At 44.3% G+C, this 18,727-nt stretch overlaps 1 protein-coding gene across 1 annotated transcript; it reads right to left on the bottom strand.

Moving 5' to 3' along the window:
* Positions 1-4,450: 4,450 nt before the first annotated feature.
* LOC127582088 (V-type proton ATPase subunit G 1-like) lies at positions 4,451-9,459 on the bottom strand. Its single transcript, XM_052037085.1, has 3 exons — positions 9,331-9,459; positions 8,017-8,117; positions 4,451-4,770 (listed from the first exon to the last, which is right to left on the bottom strand). Exons 1-3 carry the CDS (start codon positions 9,410-9,412, stop codon positions 4,597-4,599), a joined length of 357 nt encoding a protein of 118 aa, XP_051893045.1. The 5' UTR covers positions 9,413-9,459; the 3' UTR covers positions 4,451-4,596.
* Positions 9,460-18,727: the final 9,268 nt, after the last annotated feature.

Below are 18,727 nucleotides of genomic sequence, written 5' to 3'. Positions count from 1 at the left end.
CCTCTATATCTACTCCCCAGCACCTTAAACCTATGTCCTCTTGTGGCCACCAATTCAGCCCTGGGGAAAAGCCTCTATCTACCCTATCAATACCTCCCATCATCTTATACACCTCTATCAGGTCCCCCCTCAGCCTCCGTCTCTCCAAGGAGAAAAGGCCAAGTTTCCTCAACCTGCTTTCATACGGCATGCTCCGCATTCCAGGCAACATCCTTGTAAATCTCCTCTGCACCCTCTCTATGGCTTCCACATCTTTCCTGTAGTGAGGCGACTGGAACAGAGCACAATACTCCAAGTGGGGTCTGACCAGGGACCTATATAGCTGCAACAATACCTCACGGCTCCTAAATTCAATTCCCCGATTGATGAAAGACAATACACCATATGCCTTCTTAACCACACAATCAACCTGCACAGCCACTTTGAGCGTCCTATGGACTTGGACCCCACGATCCCTCTGATTCTCCACACTGCCAAGAGTCCTACCATTAATACTATATTCCGCCAACATATTTGACCTACCAAAATGAACCACTTCACACTTATCTGGGTTGAAGTGCATCTGCCACTTCTCAGCCCAACTCTGCATCCTATCTATGTCCCTCTATAACCTCTGACAGCCCTCCAAACTATCCACAACACCCCCAACCTTCGTGTCATCCGCAAACTTACTAACCCACCCCTCCACTTCCTCATGCAGGTCGTTTATAAAAATCACAAAGAGTAGGGGTCCCAGTACAGATCCCTGAGGTACCGACCTCCACTCAGAATATGACCCTTTAACAACCACTCTTTGCCTTCTGTGGGCCAGCCAGTTCTGGATCCACACTGCAATGTCCCCTTGGATCCCATGTCTCCTCACCTTCTCCATAAGCCTTGCGTGGGTACCTTATCAAACACCTTGCTGAAATCCATGTGGGAAGAATATTCCCCAGAATACAGGAACAAACCTTATCATTCTTCACAGCACCAGAGCAGCAGTTGGAGAGCCCTAGAGGGGCAGAGTAGGCTTCAGTTTCACTTCTACAGAAAGGCACAATGTTCAGCAGTGGGTAGAGCTGCTGCCTCAGTCCAAGAGACCCAGGTTCAATCCTCACCGCCTGCACTCTGTGCAGAGTTTGCACATTCTCCTTGCAACTGCATTGGTTTCCTCGGGTGCTCCGGTTCCTCCCACATCCCAAGGATGTGCAGGTTGATGGGTTAATTGGCCAGTGTAAATGAGTGGTGATAGATGAAAATGTGGAGAGTAAAAAGTGGGATAGTGTAAATGGGTGGTTGGTGGTCAGCACCGAGCTGGTGGGCCGAAGGGCCTGTTGCTGTGCAGTATGACAATGGGTTAGTGCTGACACCCAATACATCCTCATTAATGCAGTGGATGTAATGTCACTGTCACAAGGCTCAGTCACATTCTGAAAATAACTCCAGTGTTGTTTCTGTTTTTTGCTTAGATTCATTGACAAGTTTATCATTGAGTATAGCAAAGAACTCAAGGGAGCACAATGAAAAACAAGAACTTAAACATAATTTGCACATTCATTAAATAAACTGATAGTTTGCCTGCCGAGGACGTTGGCATGATTTTGGTTGAGGAACTGCCAATGTTTGCAGCAGACAACATGTCCTCTTTAATTTACAGCATGGTAACAGGCCCTTCCGGCCCAATGAGTCTGCGCCGCGCATTTTTTAAACCCAAATTAACCTACCCATACGTCTTTGCAATGTGGGAGGAAACTGGAGCACCCAGAGGAAACCCACGCAGACACAGGAGAATGTACAAACTCCTTATAGACAGCATCGGGAATCGAACCCCAATCGCTGGCGCTGTAATAGCGTCGCGCTAACCGCTACGCTACCATATTTGTAATTAATTCCTTGCTGATGGACGAGACCGGTTTGATGGCCAGAAAAGAAAAATTTCCTTGCTCTGTACAAACACTGCCGAACGACCACTGGTTGAAGATCCAAAGCTGCAGATGCTAGCAACCTGAAATAAAAAACAGAACATGCTGGAAATACAGTCAACGTTTTTATACCCAGGAACCTTCATCAGAACTGGGAAGATGAGTAAACAAGTTAGTTTATAACAGCAAAGACGAAGGAGGGATGGGTACAACAAAGAGCATCTCTGATAGGGCAAGACCAAATGAGTTAACAGGGACAGTTCCAAGCCCATTATGCTACTTGTCTGTAGAATGTGTTGTTAAAGGTGAGGCTGTGGGACATGTCCTGCAGCCAAACTACACAAATAGAATAAGAAAAGCTGAGCCACAATGATGACAGGTGGAAATGACCAGTCCTGATTCACTCAAGGAGAAGCAAGATACCTAAGAGTCCAGAAGGCTGCCACATGACCAGACAGATAAGTTGTTGTTCCTCAAATTTGTGTTTGGCCTCCTGGTAATGTTAGGACACAGACGGGTCAGAGTGGGATGGTGAATTAAATGGCAGGAACTCTACACAGCGGCACTGCTTAGGCCTCTTCCCTTGCCATTTTTTGTAACATACTGTATTAATAGATTAGACACAAACATGGAGGCCGATAAATTGAGACAGAAGAGACTGCAGATGTTGGAATTTGGAGCAACAATCTGCTGGAGGAACTCAGCGAGTCAAACAGCATCTATGGGAGGAAAGGAATTGTCCACGTTTTGGGTCAAAACCCTGCACCAGGAATGAGTGGAGAGGCAAGATAGCTATAGAGAAGGGGAGTGGTGAGAAAGGGGTCCAAGGTGATTGTTGGACTCTAATAATGAAGATGAGGTGGTGGGGGCTAGGGAATCAGAAATTGTCCACATGGTGGAGGGCATGCAAGGTGTCCCAGATGTAGGTGGGGACTGGACAAAGGGAGACAGGATGGAGTAGAGGTATGAGGAGTTAAGTTCGGTGGGGCAAGAGCAGGCAGAAACAACGTGCCTACCAGGACAGTCCTGTTTGTGGTTCTTGGGTAGGAGATAGTGCCCCAACCCCGCACTTCCCACTTCTATCAGGTTAGAGGCTGTGGAGGGAGATTGCCTGATGTAATGAGATCTGTGACAGTGCCAGAGATGGAGGCCTGGTGTTTGTTGGTGTAGTCATGGTCCAGGGTTGGTAAGGAGGTATCCGAGAGGTGTCGTCTGGCCTCTGCAAGGTCCACCAATCAACTCAGACTCCTTTCTCACCACTCTCAATTACATTCAAGTAATTGAAAACAAGGCAGAGCACCTGGTGCAGACAATGGATGTACCTCATAGACATAAAAAATACAAAGCATGAGGAACCAGATCAAGTCTCAAGATGACTGATCATATCCAGTTGACTCTAAACAGATACAGCAGCTTATTGTGAGTAAGCACATGTAACAGAAACACATCTACATGGTGTGAGGGCAGCGACAGATTTATTACCAGATTTGGAGACAAGTATTATAGTGAACAATAAATGTTAGCAGAAAGCAAAGACAAATTTTTTTTTAAATACTAGAAGTTTCAAGTGAAAAGATAAACTGGAGAGACAGAAGAGACTGCAGGTGCTGGAATCTGGAGCAATAAACAATCAGCTGGAGGAACTCAGCGGGTCGAGCAGCATCTGTGGAAGGAAAGGAATTGTCGACATATCAGGTTGAAACCCAGGATCAGGATTGCTCAGGTATAATACCATATAGTATGGTATATACTATATACCATACTATATGATACTATATACATGTTACTATATGGTACTATACAGCACTAATTCCAACAGCACCAAGCTGGAAACTCATTACTACAATCAACTGTTAAACAGACTGGATTCTGAAAACAATCACTTAATTAGCCAAGTTTTTTAAATATTAGATTTTAATGGCACTCAAACACATCTGTTCCAACAGGTGCATTTATACCAACTACGCAGATTATAAACAGTTCATAATTGCACAAGGCCATTTCAATCTTTGTTACAATGGGATCCAAATCCAAGCTGAATTCAATCGACAGTAAATGTCCTGTATTTCATTTTAGAACATTAGCATAGGCGTTTTCAGCCCAAAATATTTCAAATGGATGGAGTTAGGTACATTTCTTTCCCTCTCTCAATACTTTGCAGTTTGATAAAACTTGTTGGGTCATATGCTACTTTTGCTAAATTGATCCCACTGACAACACTTCAGTGAAAGGAAAATCAGTAGCGAATAATACCATAAGCTCTAATGTTCTGTATTAAGTATCTACTTGTTAAACACAATTTTTCTTTTAATTTCTAGTGTTTAATATGCACCCTTAATACAAAATATAATCATTCTTTATTAACAGGGACTAATATTGCACTTATTTATAGCAACTATCATTCATTTTAATCTGACTTCCCTACTTGTTAAAATGGAAAACCACCGCTGTTGAAGCACCTTCAGCTTTGCCTGGAAATTCTAGTGAAAATCAGGAATATTTAAGAGTTTCAGAGTTATGGGACACTTCAAAAGAGAAACAAACTGTCCTTTTTTTTCAAATTCATCTGATGCATATTTTATTTGAAAGTAAAAATGTTGCACAAATAAGAGTTTGCATAACCATGGTAATATCACAAAATACTGCTATCCCAGTGGTACTTTGGTATTATTCAATGCAAAACTACAATCCAGTTCTAACCATTAATGCGAAAGTTGACATGAATTTCTGGTTTTATGTCACAGATCAAGTTAAGGAGGTGATTCAAGACCATTTCCTTGTGCTGCTCATAGTTTGTCCCAATTATTTTAATTTTCTCTTGAGTGTCTTTGTCAACTTCAGTTGCTGAATCACCATGTGAACCAAGGGCCTGAAAAGGAATGTGAAACTGTCAACTGTGTCATCAATTCTACAGCGTCTTTGCACAAAACACTGAAGCCTTTGTTCAGAGTTTTAAAAATTCATGTAGCAATACTGTTCATTAAATATTAAACCAGTAACCCCGTGTTGGTCCAAATTCCTTGCATGCATCAAGACAGCCAAAAACACAAACCAAAGAATCTCAAACTCACACTGGATCATATTTAGTTCCCTGCAAACAGTTCCATCTAAAACCAATGAGAATTCAGCAACAGGCTTGCTGTTGAGGTTCCACATAGCACTAAGTTCCAATTCATGCATTTCTTGCTACAGAGCTCAGTTGTCACTGTGGATCTGTCAAATTCCTGTTTTATTTCAGAATCCAAGTTAATGGATCATGCTTTCCTGCCAAAAATCAGTGAAGTTAATAGCCATTTTTGTCATTTGACATGCCTGACAGAAATCTTGCTCCCCATAGAAATGAGAGCAGTGGGAGGCTGCAGATATAAACTTATGGCAAGATCATGTCCATTTGACCACATAAGGATCAATACTGTCATCTGACACTGAAGTTTGTTGCAAACGTGACTCAGTCTTCAGGCTTGAGCTATTGATTTCAAAGATGAAGGCCTCAAAAGAATAAACTAAACATTTATTTTCCCTCGTCTTTGCCCCCCTCCCAGTCCAGGCAGCTTCCCTTTTTCTTCAGAATCCATGTCATATCGAATTCCACCCATTCTAATTTACACTTCCTCTTCATACTTTCCACTGTTCTCAAATCCAGTCCTCCGACCCTAATCAGCTTCTTGTTCTCTACATTCATGTCACCGCCTCTCCCCCTCCCCCATTATCACCTAAACACATAATCCCTGATTAAGAGAACAGGGTGTCCAATCTATGAACAGTGTCAGATACATTTAAAGAGAAAAAGCCCATGATTATACGCAAGCCGCTGAACCAAGGATGCTGCTATGGCCTCAAAGGAAGATATTGGTGAGGTATTGGACATACTAAATGTGACAAGAGGGGGAACTAGGAATGCTAGCTGCACCTAAAACAGACACATCATGGATGGGGTGCACCCTCAGTTGTCGAGGGGTGCAAAGGAGGCCCTGGATATGATCTTCTGAACACCTACAAATTCAAGGACTGAGAAATTGCAAATATCCTTGTTTAAAAAAATGGATCAATCCAGTTACAACCAGTTTAACCTCAATGGTGGGTAAACTTCTAAAAACAATAAGCAGGAACCAAATTAACAATCACTTGGAAAAGTGTGGATTGATCAGAGAAAATCAGTATGGATTTATTAAAGGCAAACTGCGTCCAATGAGCTTGTTAAGTTTTTAGTTGAAGCAACAGAATGGGTCAGCGAAGGAGATACAACAGATGTGATCCACGTGGACTTCAAATAAAGTCTCTGATAGAATGATAAATCATGTGCCGTATCATCAAGATTGAAGCCCATGTAGCAGCGGAAAGAGAAAGTTCACAGAGGAGTTCCCCAGGGGTCAGCATTAGGACCACCAACTCTCCAGCTTGGGCTGAGGTGTAGAGTTCAACTTCCAGATTCACAGATGACAACACTTGAAGATGCGGGAGAACAGTAACAGATTTCAAAGACTCAGACAAGCTGGCGGAATGTGCAGATGAAATTTAACGTGGAGAAATGTGAAGTGTTACTCAAGGTTCAGTACAAACTAGAAGGTACAATTCTAAAAGGGGTACAAGAGGTATCTGGGGATAGTTGTTCATAGCTTGTTGAAAGCAGCATGTTGAGAAAGCAACTAACAGCAAAGCCTTTGGGATCCTGGGCTTTACAAAGGGTAATGAAGTCAGAATGAACCTCGATAAAGCATTCATTCTAGCACAACTAGAGTTCTGGTGTTACACTTTAGGAAAAGTCTAAACACTTTGGAGAGAGTGCAGAAGTGATTTATTAAAATTCTGGGTCTTTATGTGGATAGATTGGAGCACCTGGCATTGCTTTTGTTTTGAACAGGTGATCTGAATGGTCAGGGTAGAGAGAAACTGCACCCATTGGCAGTGCTCGGGACAGAATCGAGGCAATTGGCAAAAGAACCAAGGGTGACATGAGGAAGCTTTATGTTTTGTAGAGTTTGTGGTTAGCGTCAGGAATGCACTGCCAAGAGTTACAGGGAGAGCAGGTTAACAGCATCGTTCAGAAGGGTGCTGAACAATATCTGAAAGAGTCTTATAAGCTGAGAGAATGGGACAAGTTAGATTGCTCTTATATAGAGCAGGTATGTAGGCAAGAGGTCAAGTTGCCTCCTTCCATTCTGTGATTGTAGTTCCCAATGGAATCCTTCACCTAATTCCAGCATTCCCAGTTCCATCCTTCTGCCACAAAGTCAGCACCATAGTTGTTCTTCTCACTGACTCGAATACAGATCAGGCATTACTGGAAACAGTGCCAATGGTACAGGTTTGTTCCACTACCCCTGACATCACCCATAAAGGGTTAACATGACATGGTACCAATAGCTTCACTCCGACTCACTCAAGTAATCATTCTTCATGTTTGTGAATAAGCATGAACAGAAAGTAAAATGGTTTCCCAAAAGCTAATCAAACTTCAGGGAAGATCGCTAACAGCTCCAACCCTGTCATTTTACAGTGAAGTGCACAAGACACCTCTAGAAATTACTGGATGTAGATTAAGAAAATCCCGTCAAACACTCCCCCAGTAACCACAGACCTTGGCCCATGTCACAGAAGGCAAACCTTCAGAAAGGCTGATTTTGTATTTTCCCCAATTTCTCCCATCTTGAGAAAGGTGTTTACAACTAAACATTTAATTTTAGCTGTAGATCACATATATCCAAGTGTAATTCTGCAAGTAATTTGCATAAGTATCCCATTTGCTTATTTGTATGAAAAAAAATCACTAACCTCAGGACCACACAAATGGTGTGGCGTACAAATCAAGATTAGTCCCTGATCAATCGCATTTACACAAAGTCAGCACATAATCACTTTTAAGGCAACCTAAATTAACTCAGAGCTTCCATAAAAGGTCACTATTAAAAACTTCATTAACTGAAGCAATGATCTACTACTCCAGAGAGATCAGCAGCACTTAAGGCTCCTGATTTCACAAAATTCTAGCACATTTAACAGGGTTCCTTAAAGCCCACAACCACAAGGAACTCAGCTCTCTGGGTACATGTTCAGGATGCGAAACCTACAGCCTTATAGCTTGCAATGAAGCATACAGTGCAATTTTACCACATACAGCATCTTCCTTATTCTTGAATTCCTTATCCCGCTGCAGGCGGTACTGCTCAATCTCAGCCTGGGCCTCCTCCTTTGCTTGCTTCAACCTGCGATTCTTTCCTGTAAAGGAGGAAAGGAGACAATCAGCATAGCAAATTTAAGATAGAAATTGTAATCTACCATATCTGTAGATTTATTACAAAACACCCGCTTTATGTAACCTAATGCCAGAATTTGCTCCCTCACAGTGCATTTATCAATCTTGAAAATGAATTTGGACCTGCTGGTCATTAGATTCATAGGAAATGTTATAGCCCAGTAAAATAAGATGCAAAATTAATGCCCAGCAATCAATATATTAAAATGACTCAAGACACAGTGACCACAAACTTACTCGTGTCATCAGGTGACCAACCAAAACTAATGCCGAATTTAGTAGAGCAACCAGTTACTAATGGATATTATATTAACTTTGCCCAATGTTTTTCTCTGTCATCATAAATAAAATGAAAGCTAACTAACTTCAATACAAAATATTCGGCAGATATTTTTATAAAGGATATCCAAAAATCTCCAGACAACATTAGTTTAACAAAATATCAGGAAATTTCAAAATACTGCAAGTAAATTCAAAAATGCCTACACAATGACTTTAACCATTTTACACACAAGTGCCCACATTGTTGAAGCAACATAGAAAAAGCAGAACTTAGATTGCAAAATCTGGGCACTCACTAAAAACAGAAAATGCTGGAAATACTCAGGTCATATCCAGTATTTTCTATTATAAGTTCAGATTTCTAAACATGTTGTTTTTCATTTACGAATTAAATAAACCCATTTTGGAAGTGTAGGCTTTTGTTTTTGAACAAGGAATTAAACTAATTCAGAAGTAGAAAGCAACAAAAACAAGGGGGGGGTGTGAAGGGGGGGTGGTGGATAGGGGAGGGAGGGAGAGGGGAGGGAGGGAGAGGGGGGAGTGTTGAGGGGGGGGAGAGGTGGGGGAGAGGGGGGGAGAGGTGGGGGAGAGGTGGGGGAGAGGGGGGGGGAGAGGTGGGGAGAGGTGGGGGAGAGGTGGGGGAGAGGTGGGGGTGAGGTGGGGGTGAGAGGTGGGGGAGAGAGGTGGGGGGGAGAGGTGGGGGGGAGAGGTGGGGGAGAGTGGGGGGAGAGGGGGGGAGAGGGGGGGAGAGGTGGGGGAGAGGTGGGGGGAGGGGGGGGGAGGGGGGGGAGGGGGGGGGGGGGGAGGGGGGAGAGGGGGGGGGGGAGGGGGGGAGGGGGGGAGGGGAGGGAGGGGGGAGGGTGAGGGAGGATCCACACGCCCCCGCCCCCTCACGTTTGCGCGCCTCCGACACCCGCTCCGCCGCCCGTTTCTCCGCCTGCAGCAGCTGCTGGATCCCCTGCGACTGACTCGCCATTCCCGTCCCTCCACTCGCGCATGCGCAACGCTGCTCCTCACATGACCACGGACCGCGCAAGCGCAGAGCCGCCGCCTCGCCCCCTGTCGACGCAGCGCTGTCAGTGCAGGAGCCCGAGCTCGGGTGGGGGTGGGGTGGTGTTTAGGGGTGGTGCTGGGGTGGGGAGGGGTGGTGCTGGGGTGGGGTGGGGTGGGGAGGGGTGGTGCTGGGGTGGTGCTGGGGTGGTGCGGGGGAGGGGTGGGGAGGGGTGGTGCTGGGGTGGTGCTGGGGTGGTGCTGGGGAGGGGTGGTGCTGGGGTGGGGTGGTGCTGGGGTGGGGTGGGGTGGGGAGGGGTGGTGCTGGGGTGGTGCTGGGGAGGGGTGGGGAGGGGTGGTGCTGGGGTGGTGCTGGGGAGGGGTGGTGCTGGGGTGGGGTGGATTGGGGGGCGTGGTGGTGGGCGGTGGTTTGGGGGCAGGCTTGGGGTGGGGTGGATTGTGTGGTGGGTGGTGTGCGGGGTTGGGGGGTGTAGGAGGATTGGGGCCTGGTGGGGTGGGGTGGGGTGGGGGGGGTGAGAGTGGTCTGTGGGTGGGGTGGTGTGTGGGGGAAGGAGGTGTGGGTCATTGAAGGGCAGGTGTGGAGGGGTAGTTGTAGGTGGGAGGGGTGCATGGGGCAGGTGCAGGAGCATCAGGGCCAGATAGACACACCCCAATTTCCCTCCATCCTGACCTTAACCCCATGGATGTGTAGAATCAGAGAGCAGTACAGTGCAAAAACAGACCCTTCTGCCCACCATGTGCGTGCTGACTGATGTATACCTCTGGACTAATCCCGTTGACCCACATTTGGTCTGTAGCCTTATATGTCTTGTCCGGATGCTTCTTAAATGCTGTGAGAGTCTCTGCCTCTACCGCCCCCTCAGGCTGAGTGTTCCAGTTTCCAACCCTCTGTCACTGTGACACTTTACTCTGCATTCTGTATTGTTTTACCTTGTACGACCTCCATGCACCGTGTAATGAATTGATCTTTACGAGTGGTGTGCAAAGCAAGATTTTCACTGTACCTCGGTACATGTGACAATAACAAATCAATTTACCTCTGCCCTTACCTCAGGCACCTCGATCATGGAAAACACTACCTACCCTACCAATCCCCCTCATGTCAGTCACCCCTCTGCTTCCTCTGCTCTAGGAAAAACAAACCCAACCTATCTAATGTCTCCTTAGAACTTAAATGCACCAGGTAACATCCTGGTGAATCTCCACCTCTCCGCCCCCAGCTCGATCACATCCTTCCTACAGTGTGGTCACCAGAACTGCTCACAGTACTACAGGTATGGCCTAAACAATGTTTTATAAAGTTGTAACGTGAAGTCCCAGCTCTTACATTTTCTGCCACGGCCAATAAAGGCAAGCGTCCTGTATGCCTTCTTATCCAGCCTCCCAGCCAGTGCTGCTGCTTTCGGAGATGTCTGGACTTGTACCCAAGACCCCTCTGTTCATCAACACTCCCCCTGGCCCACGTAAATCTGCTGTAACTCCACCATGATTTGGGTTTGAAATAATAGTACGATTTAAGTCCTGATCACCATCCTTTTCTCATTTTTCCTTACAACATAGGAGGAGGCTGTTTGGCCCATCAAGCCTATGCTGGCTCTCAGTGCAATCCCATTCCCTGTTTATTTTCCTTTAACCTATTCTTTCACACGTGTCCATTAAATCTCACCTGCCGTACTCCCCCACCCCCTGCCCCATTCTTCATCCAGCCATCTGCACCAGGACAGTTGTCCTAATAATCAGGACAATTGAAATGTGGGGTGAAACTGGAGTACCGGGCAAAACTAATGCAGTCAGTCACAGGGAGAACATACTAACTCCACACAGATAGTTCCGGAGGTCAGGATCAAACCCTAATTGCTGGAATCATGAGACAACAGCAGCACCACTGTCTGCATCTTGAACTGTTCAGGTGGCCTCAACAAAGTCTAATTCTCCAAGAACAAAGTCTACCATATTTTATCAGCATCTGTAAATTATACCACATCATAGTTCAAAGTTCACGGCAATGATCATCCAGCCCTTCCACTACAGTCTAATTGTGTTGCAGTTAGAAAGCAAGAAATTACTAATGGGCCTTCACTTCCACAAACGTTGTACAACTTAGCTTGTTGTTGACTCATCCAACTTACTGGAACTCTTGCAGGTGACGCACATTTGTGTGTTTCCATGAAAACTTTACATATTGCAGCATAACATCTGAGATTGGAACTGTTCATGGAAATGTTCTTCTACCTTCAAATGTTAGAACTGTCCTGTGGAAATCTTTTAAATGGGTGAAGGTAACTGAGATGTAATTGCAACACATTTAATCTTTTCTCAATCTCAACCTCATTTCAACTGCTTTAAGCCTTTAACGTCGCACTATTCTGGCCTTGGTGCAGTTGGATCCCCCACAAAACCCATTAAATTGTCCAAGATAAGTCTGAACTGTTGTTAGTGCAGTCTGCACCCGGAAGCACATTGTGTGAGCTTTGGAAGAACATTGAGCAGGCTCACTGCCCAATCAGGTCTCCCGATGTCAGCACAGATGCCCTTTAAATAGCAAGTAAAGCAACAAACTATGCTTCAGTTATACTGTGACCGTTCCACAACAGGCAGAGATCTCACCCCTGAGCTCCAAATTATTTTGGTACAAGTAAAATGGATGCCCTGTAAATGGTGATGTCATTGGGTCCATGACTGAGGACATTTAACCTCTAATAGCATATGAAAAGCTTGCTATAAACTTCTGTTGGATTCTATTTCAGTCAGAAATGATCACTAGCACAATCTAACAGGGTTACATAATATTTGGTGCAAGATGTGCCTGAAGGTTAGGTGGTTAACAGTCCATTTCCAGCTACGGTACTGGGGTGAACCCTCCTACCTTCAGCATACCTTCTGTTGGAGGTTTGCTGTAGACATCAAAATTGTTGGTCTTCACACTGAAGTTAAATAGTTGAAAGTTCCATGTCCTGGCAGCCTGTTTTGTGCATGTAATTAAAGAGACTAAAATATCTGTAATTCACAACAGGACATGCTTGGCTTCAACTTACTGATGGGTAAATCGACAGTACCAGAGTTTCCAGTCACTAGGAAGTTGTCACCAGAGATCTAAACTCTTTAACAATGGATCATCCCCTAGACAGCAGGACCACAGACTGCCTGAGACGTAATGTTCATTCTAAAACTATTGGAAGATTTACTGATGTACTGGGAAAATAATTGTCTCCTCAAAGAACAAGTCTGTTTGTAATCCACTTTCATATGCAGGTTCAAAAGTTGTTTTTGAATTTGGAAAGTATAACCAATGGGTAATTATTGATGGATTTTTTTATTCTCACGAAGATACAATTGCATAATAAGTAACCAGTTTAGAAAATGTGGATGAATTCCTGTTGGTTCAGTGATATGAACTGCCATGTACAGATGTACAGTGACCAGGCCATTGCTCTACTGCTGTGTGGTTACAACCTGGATCTGGCCAAGAGGTGGTGGTGTTTCACAGTTTAGCAGTGCAGTGGGGCCACAAAAACAATGAAATAAATCTGTAGACCGCTCTGAAATACCCACCAGGAATGCAGTAAAACCTGTGTGTGATGTGTAACTTATTAACCTGTAGATTTATTGCAGTTTTCGGGAGGACTACCAGAGAGACATCTGGGGGACTATCAGAATCAGGTTTATTATCACTGACATATGTCGTGAAATGTTTTGTGGCAGCAATACAGTGCACGACATAAAAGTTACTATAAATTCCAAAAATAAATAAATAGTGCAAACAAAAGGAATAATGAGACAGTGTTCCTGGACCGTTCAGAAATCTGATGGCATAGGGGAAGAAGCTGTTCCTGAATCGTTGAGTGTGGGTCTTCAGGCTCCTGTACCTCCTCCCCGATGGTAGTGATGCAAAGAGGGCATGTCCCAGATAGTGAGGTTCCTTAGTGACAGATGCCGCCTTCTTGAAGCACTGTGTCTTGAAGATGTCCTCGATGGTGGGGAGGGTTGTGCCCGTGATGGACCGGCTGAGTCTACAACCCTCTGCAGTCTCTTGTGATCCTGTGCATTGAAGCCTCCATACCAGGCTGTGATGCAACCAGTCAGAATGCTCTCCACTATACAGCTGTAGAAATTTGTAAGAGTCTTTGGTGACATACCAAATCTCCTCAAACTCCTAACGAAGTAGAGCTGCTGGCGTGACTTCTTCGTGATTGTATCAATGAGTTGGGCCCAGGGTAGATCCTCCAAGATGTTGTTGCCCAGGAACTTGCAGCTGCTCGCCCTTTCCACTGCTGATCCCCCAATGAGGTCTGGTGTGCGTTCTCCTGAAACTCGTCTACTAAAACAGATTAACTGGGGAGACTTTTGATTGACAATTCAACTGACGACAAATGGGATACTGTCAAAAGCCCGCTGAGATTCACAAATGGCAAATACCTAGGCCCTTGGTGATTTTATAAACCTCTATAAGCTCCCCCCTCAGTTTACTATGTCCCAGCAAGAACAAACCCAGCCTTTCCAATCTCTCCTTATAATTCCATGCCAGGCAACATCGCGGTGAACCTCTTCTGCACTCTCTCCAAAGCCTCCAGATCCTTCCTGGAGTGTGGCAACTGGAGCTACACACATTACTCTGTCTTAGTTCTAAATGTTGAGAGCCTGCATGGTGATGTGTCATCACATGAATGGGACTGAGTAAGCCCCACCCACAAGGCAGCTGAAGAATGTTGTCAGCCAATGAAGCCACACACCGCAGCTGAGCTGGCTGAGAACTCAGGAGTGTTTCTGGCTGGTGCTAACTTCCAAAAACATTGCAAATATTGAGAAACTATTAAAATCAAGAAGCAATGTAAAGAGCCTAAAATTATTAAATATTAAAGCATATACTTTTAAATAAATATAAACATTAAGTAAACCAATTTAAAAATTTCAAGCTATGCAGCACATAGCCTCTTGCCTTACAGCTGTCCCTCTCCAGTGAAATGATTGGCTCAAGTTTCCAGGCAGATCCCTGCGGAAACGATGGAGAATTGCCCAAGTTCACAGTCTGCACTGATGAGTCTGACCCTGGAGCGCAGGTGAAGGAGCCCCAGCAGAGAGCAGCCAGGAAATGTGGGAATCCCGCAGTTGGCAGCATTTCCATAGGGAAATGCCAACACTCCAGGTACTGGCTGTGCCCAGTAAGTTCTGGCCCACTTTCTGGTCACTGGCTTTGGAAGGATCTATTCCTCACATTATTTAACCAGGTCTCCATTTTTTGTTCCCAGATGATCAGAATTGTGACCATTATTGCACCATCAATAAAAATGATCATGGAAGGTGTGGAAAATCCATCTACCCTCTCACTTAATGTTTAACGCAGCCTCAGGAGACAATCCATCAATGGTAGCAGGTGACGTGGCAAATAACTTTATAGAGAAATTGTTCATTTGCAATAAGACAAGCAACTAAATTTTGTGTTTCTGTGCTGTGGGTAATCTGCTCTGCATCAGAAATTTCCAGTTACTGTGGGTTGTAACTGTGATAGATTCCATACACAGTACCCAGCCAGGGAACTGCGCCATACACACGGATTCCATACACAGTACCCGGCCAGGGAACTGCGCCATACACACGGATTCCATACACAGTACCCGGCCAGGGAACTGCGCCATACATATACTGTATCAGTCTACATTCATACATTAAGTCACTTGCATGGTGTCAATAAGTTCATTGCTGCAGGAAGTCACCACCTCACTTTTCGCCCATATCTCTGGGTGAAGATGAACAGCAAGAGTCAAATAATTTCCAATCCACTGCTGCATTGTATGTTGAAATATTATTGTGACAGTACTGAAGTCTCAGAAGATACCAGTGTAATTTTGAAATAGTCTTTTCTGTGAAAACATCATGTAGCATGTCCTTGGGCCTGGGTAATGTGACTGTGGGACTAAAAGAATCCTCTGTCTATTATCAGACCCGAGCTTGTTCAACTGATAACAACGAGAGATGGAACCATTCATCTATCGGAAGGCACCTGACCCCATGAGGAATGTACTGTTGCAGTGGACAGAGTAGGAGCCTGAGTTGGTTTGTTCTTGGGTCTATCTCTGAAACCAGGAATGGTTAATAAAATGCTTGTGTCCTTGTGTTTAATGTGGTTACTTCATTTTACTTTAAAGAAAAATTGATATTTCTTTGAAATAAAACCTAGTCTATTTATTATTAAAGAGGAATCATTACATGTAGAATGGCCCTGCCATTTGGGGAGTTCCCAAGGAGGGGGGGAAGTGTAAAGATGACACAGTCAAACTTTAAATTAGTCTTCAGCTCTGAGCTCACCTTTTTGACCTGGACATCTTCCTGTTTAACTAGTTTATATTTCATACTGTTACAAAACAAAGTATATGGATGTGGGTTGATTTTGGATTTTGAATATGGCCAACACCAGATGAATAGGTGGACAACAAAATCACAAAGGATTGTAAACATCCTTGTTTTGGCTCTGTTTTCGCATTGACAGGTTATCAAGGAACTGAAGAATATATTACATGGGATAACACACAAAATGCTGGAGGAACTCAGCAGGTCAGGCAGCACTTATTGGAGGGAAATGGACAGTTGACATTTCAGGTCGAGGTCCTTCATCTGGACTGAAAAGAAAGAGGGGAGATATCCAGTGTTAAAGGGTGGGGGGGGGGGGAAGCTTTATAACTCAGTGACATCATTTATAAAATTCTGAGGGGCATAGATAAGATAGATGTGCTTTTCCCTTGGCAGGGGAGTCTAGCACCAGAGAGCACAGATTTAAGGTGAGAGGGGAGAAATGTAAAGGAGAACTGAGAGGCAAGTTTTCACATAGTGAGTAGTGAATATCTGTATCAAAATTCCAGAGGAGATGGTGGATGCAGATACAATCACAATGTTTAAAGGGCATTTGGACAGGTACTTGGATAGGAAAGTTAAAGGGATACTGGACTAATGCAGGCAAATTGAATCAGTGTAGATCGTCAACATGGACAAGATGGGCTGAATGGCCTGTTTCTGTACTGTACAATTCTATGATTCCACAATAATAGAACCATGGGCAAATACAACCTGTGAATCAATCTGCTGTTTTATGTCAGGTTGCCAGTGTTCTGGCAGTTACCCACTTTTGGTAATTCTGCAACTGTGGGGCATGGTGTCAAGGAGAAAATACTACAGTAACATTGATTAGGTGTGCAGAGAAATAAAATAATCCACCCCTGGCCACTGCACCTCACAGCCCATTCAGTTATTCACTTCGGCAGAAAACTTACCCTAATGTCAGTGCTTCTCTCAGTGTCTGGAAATCTGATGGTTCATGGACTGTAGTGAACATCACTGTACAAACTGGTGGGTTGAGTACTCTTTGTGGATTGGGGGAAGGGTGTGATTCTGGGATGGGTGTGATTGGGGAGGAGGGTGGGTGTACCTCAGTAACAGCCTCCTGAGGAGCCCTGTGCATTGCCCTGTCCCGTGAGGCACCTGTTCCTGCTGTACTCAATAGACAGCTTGGATTAGTTCCTGCTGCTCATTATCCAATGTCCCCTGTGTTCCCTGACAGCTCTCCCTCTCCCTACAGCACTACCATATGCCCTTGTATACCCAGGTACTCTGTCGGTGTTGATTATTATGCTTCCTTGGGCTCTGGGAAGAAGTGTCCTATTTATTCCCACATATGTACATTCGCAGGATGTTACACATTCCTTATCAATGGTCTTCAGTGGCATTTTGCAGCTCCTCCCAGGTATGCAGCAATTATTTTATGGAGTGCAGCCTACTCAGGACAGCAGTAGCAGACCAACCAGCCCAACAGTGCTCGTTACAGGTTGTTGAAGTCCTATTTTATTCCCAGTTAGTGAGTGCAGAAGCAGTGTTGCTCAGTAAGTGAGCTCCCAGCAACTTGTGTTTTCACTTTGTAGTTTATTATCTGTTGTTCCAGTCCCTACTTCTGCTAACCCAGTGTTTCAGTGAAATTAATCTAGTAAATTGTGATGAGAAAGCTGTCACCAACCAAGACATATTTTGGAAATCTAACTGCTCATCACTAATTACATACATTTTTCTTTTTGGTGTTATGACCTTTCTGAACAATGTAAAATTGTACAAACATTATTAATGAATTGCAGCCCGCAGTCCATTGCAGAGTATTAGATTTCTGTCAGAGTTTTCCTTCAATTATTGAGTGTATTGAATAATTGTTGAATCTGCTTACCATCACAGGATCATACAGAGTGTTATGAAGGTCAGTGGCATCACTAATAACAGCTCAAACTCAACTGACCCAGTTAGCTACCACTCTGTTCCACTGAGGAATTATAACAATTGCAACAAACAAATATGAATTTTGGGAATTTCAGCACTGCTTGCATTATATTCCAGTAAAGCCCAGGCACTCTGTCAGTGTTGATTAGGAAGCCACCTCTTGCTCCACCACCCTTGGGGGCAGAGAATTCCAGAGATTCACCACCCTACATTTCTCCATACACAAAAAGATGTATTTCATTGTGTGTTTCAATGTACATGTGACTAATAAATATCTTAAATAACTGACAAATATCTTGTAGTTTTGCCCCTTGCTGGAGACTCACGCACTCATGAAAACATCTCAACATCTACCCTGCCAAGACCATTTGGGATCTTACTTGTTTGAATAAGGTCACAGCTCATTCTTTTAAACTCCAAGGAATACAGACACAGGTTATTTAGTCTCTCTTGGAAGAACACCTCTCTCGTCCCAGGAATTGGCCCGGGGAATCACCTGTGGACTGCCTCTCACATTACTGTAATTTTTTAGGTAAGGTGACCAGAACTGTATTCCAGATGTGACCTCACCAGCACCCTGTACAACTGGAACACAACCTCCCTGTTTTTAAACTTCAACCCCTTTGCAATGAAGACCAGAATGCTGTTTGCCTTCTCAACTACTTGTGGGACCTGCCTGCTATCTTTTTGCGATCCATGCAGCAGAACAGCAAGATCCCTCTGAACCGCCTTTTGATTCCCCTTATCGAAGTGCATGATCTCACACTTCCCCACATAAAATCCATTTACCAGGTTTTTGCCCAGTCACTCAATCTATCTATATCCTGTTGCAGAATCACAATGTCCTCATTCCAACATGCTTTTCTACCTATTTTCATATCATTGGCAAACCTGGAAACTTTACACACTGTTCCTTCCTCCAGATCATTAATGTCAATGGTGAACAATTGTGGATGAAGAGAATTGATCCCTGAGGTATTCCACTAGTTATCTCCTTCCAACCCGTTTATTCTAACCCATCTATTCTAAC

The sequence above is a fragment of the Pristis pectinata genome, chromosome 23 (assembly GCF_009764475.1).
Source record: "Pristis pectinata isolate sPriPec2 chromosome 23, sPriPec2.1.pri, whole genome shotgun sequence".
Classification (NCBI taxonomy): Eukaryota; Metazoa; Chordata; class Chondrichthyes; order Rhinopristiformes; family Pristidae; genus Pristis; species Pristis pectinata.
Note: the sequence above shows the minus strand (reverse complement) of the source record. Positions and strands in the feature narration are given on the sequence as shown.

Excerpts from the sequence above, each read along its gene's own strand:
- LOC127582088 (XM_052037085.1), bottom strand. The coding sequence starts at position 9,412 with ATGGCGAGTCAGTCGCAGGGGATCCAGCAGCTGCTGCAGGCGGAGAAA. Across the intron at positions 8,118-9,330 it reads GGTGTCGGAGGCGCGCAAAC|GAAAGAATCGCAGGTTGAAG; the intron begins GTGAGGGGGCGG and ends CCTCCTTTACAG. Across the intron at positions 4,771-8,016 it reads TCAAGAATAAGGAAGATGCT|GCCCTTGGTTCACATGGTGA; the intron begins GTATGTGGTAAA and ends ATTCCTTTTCAG.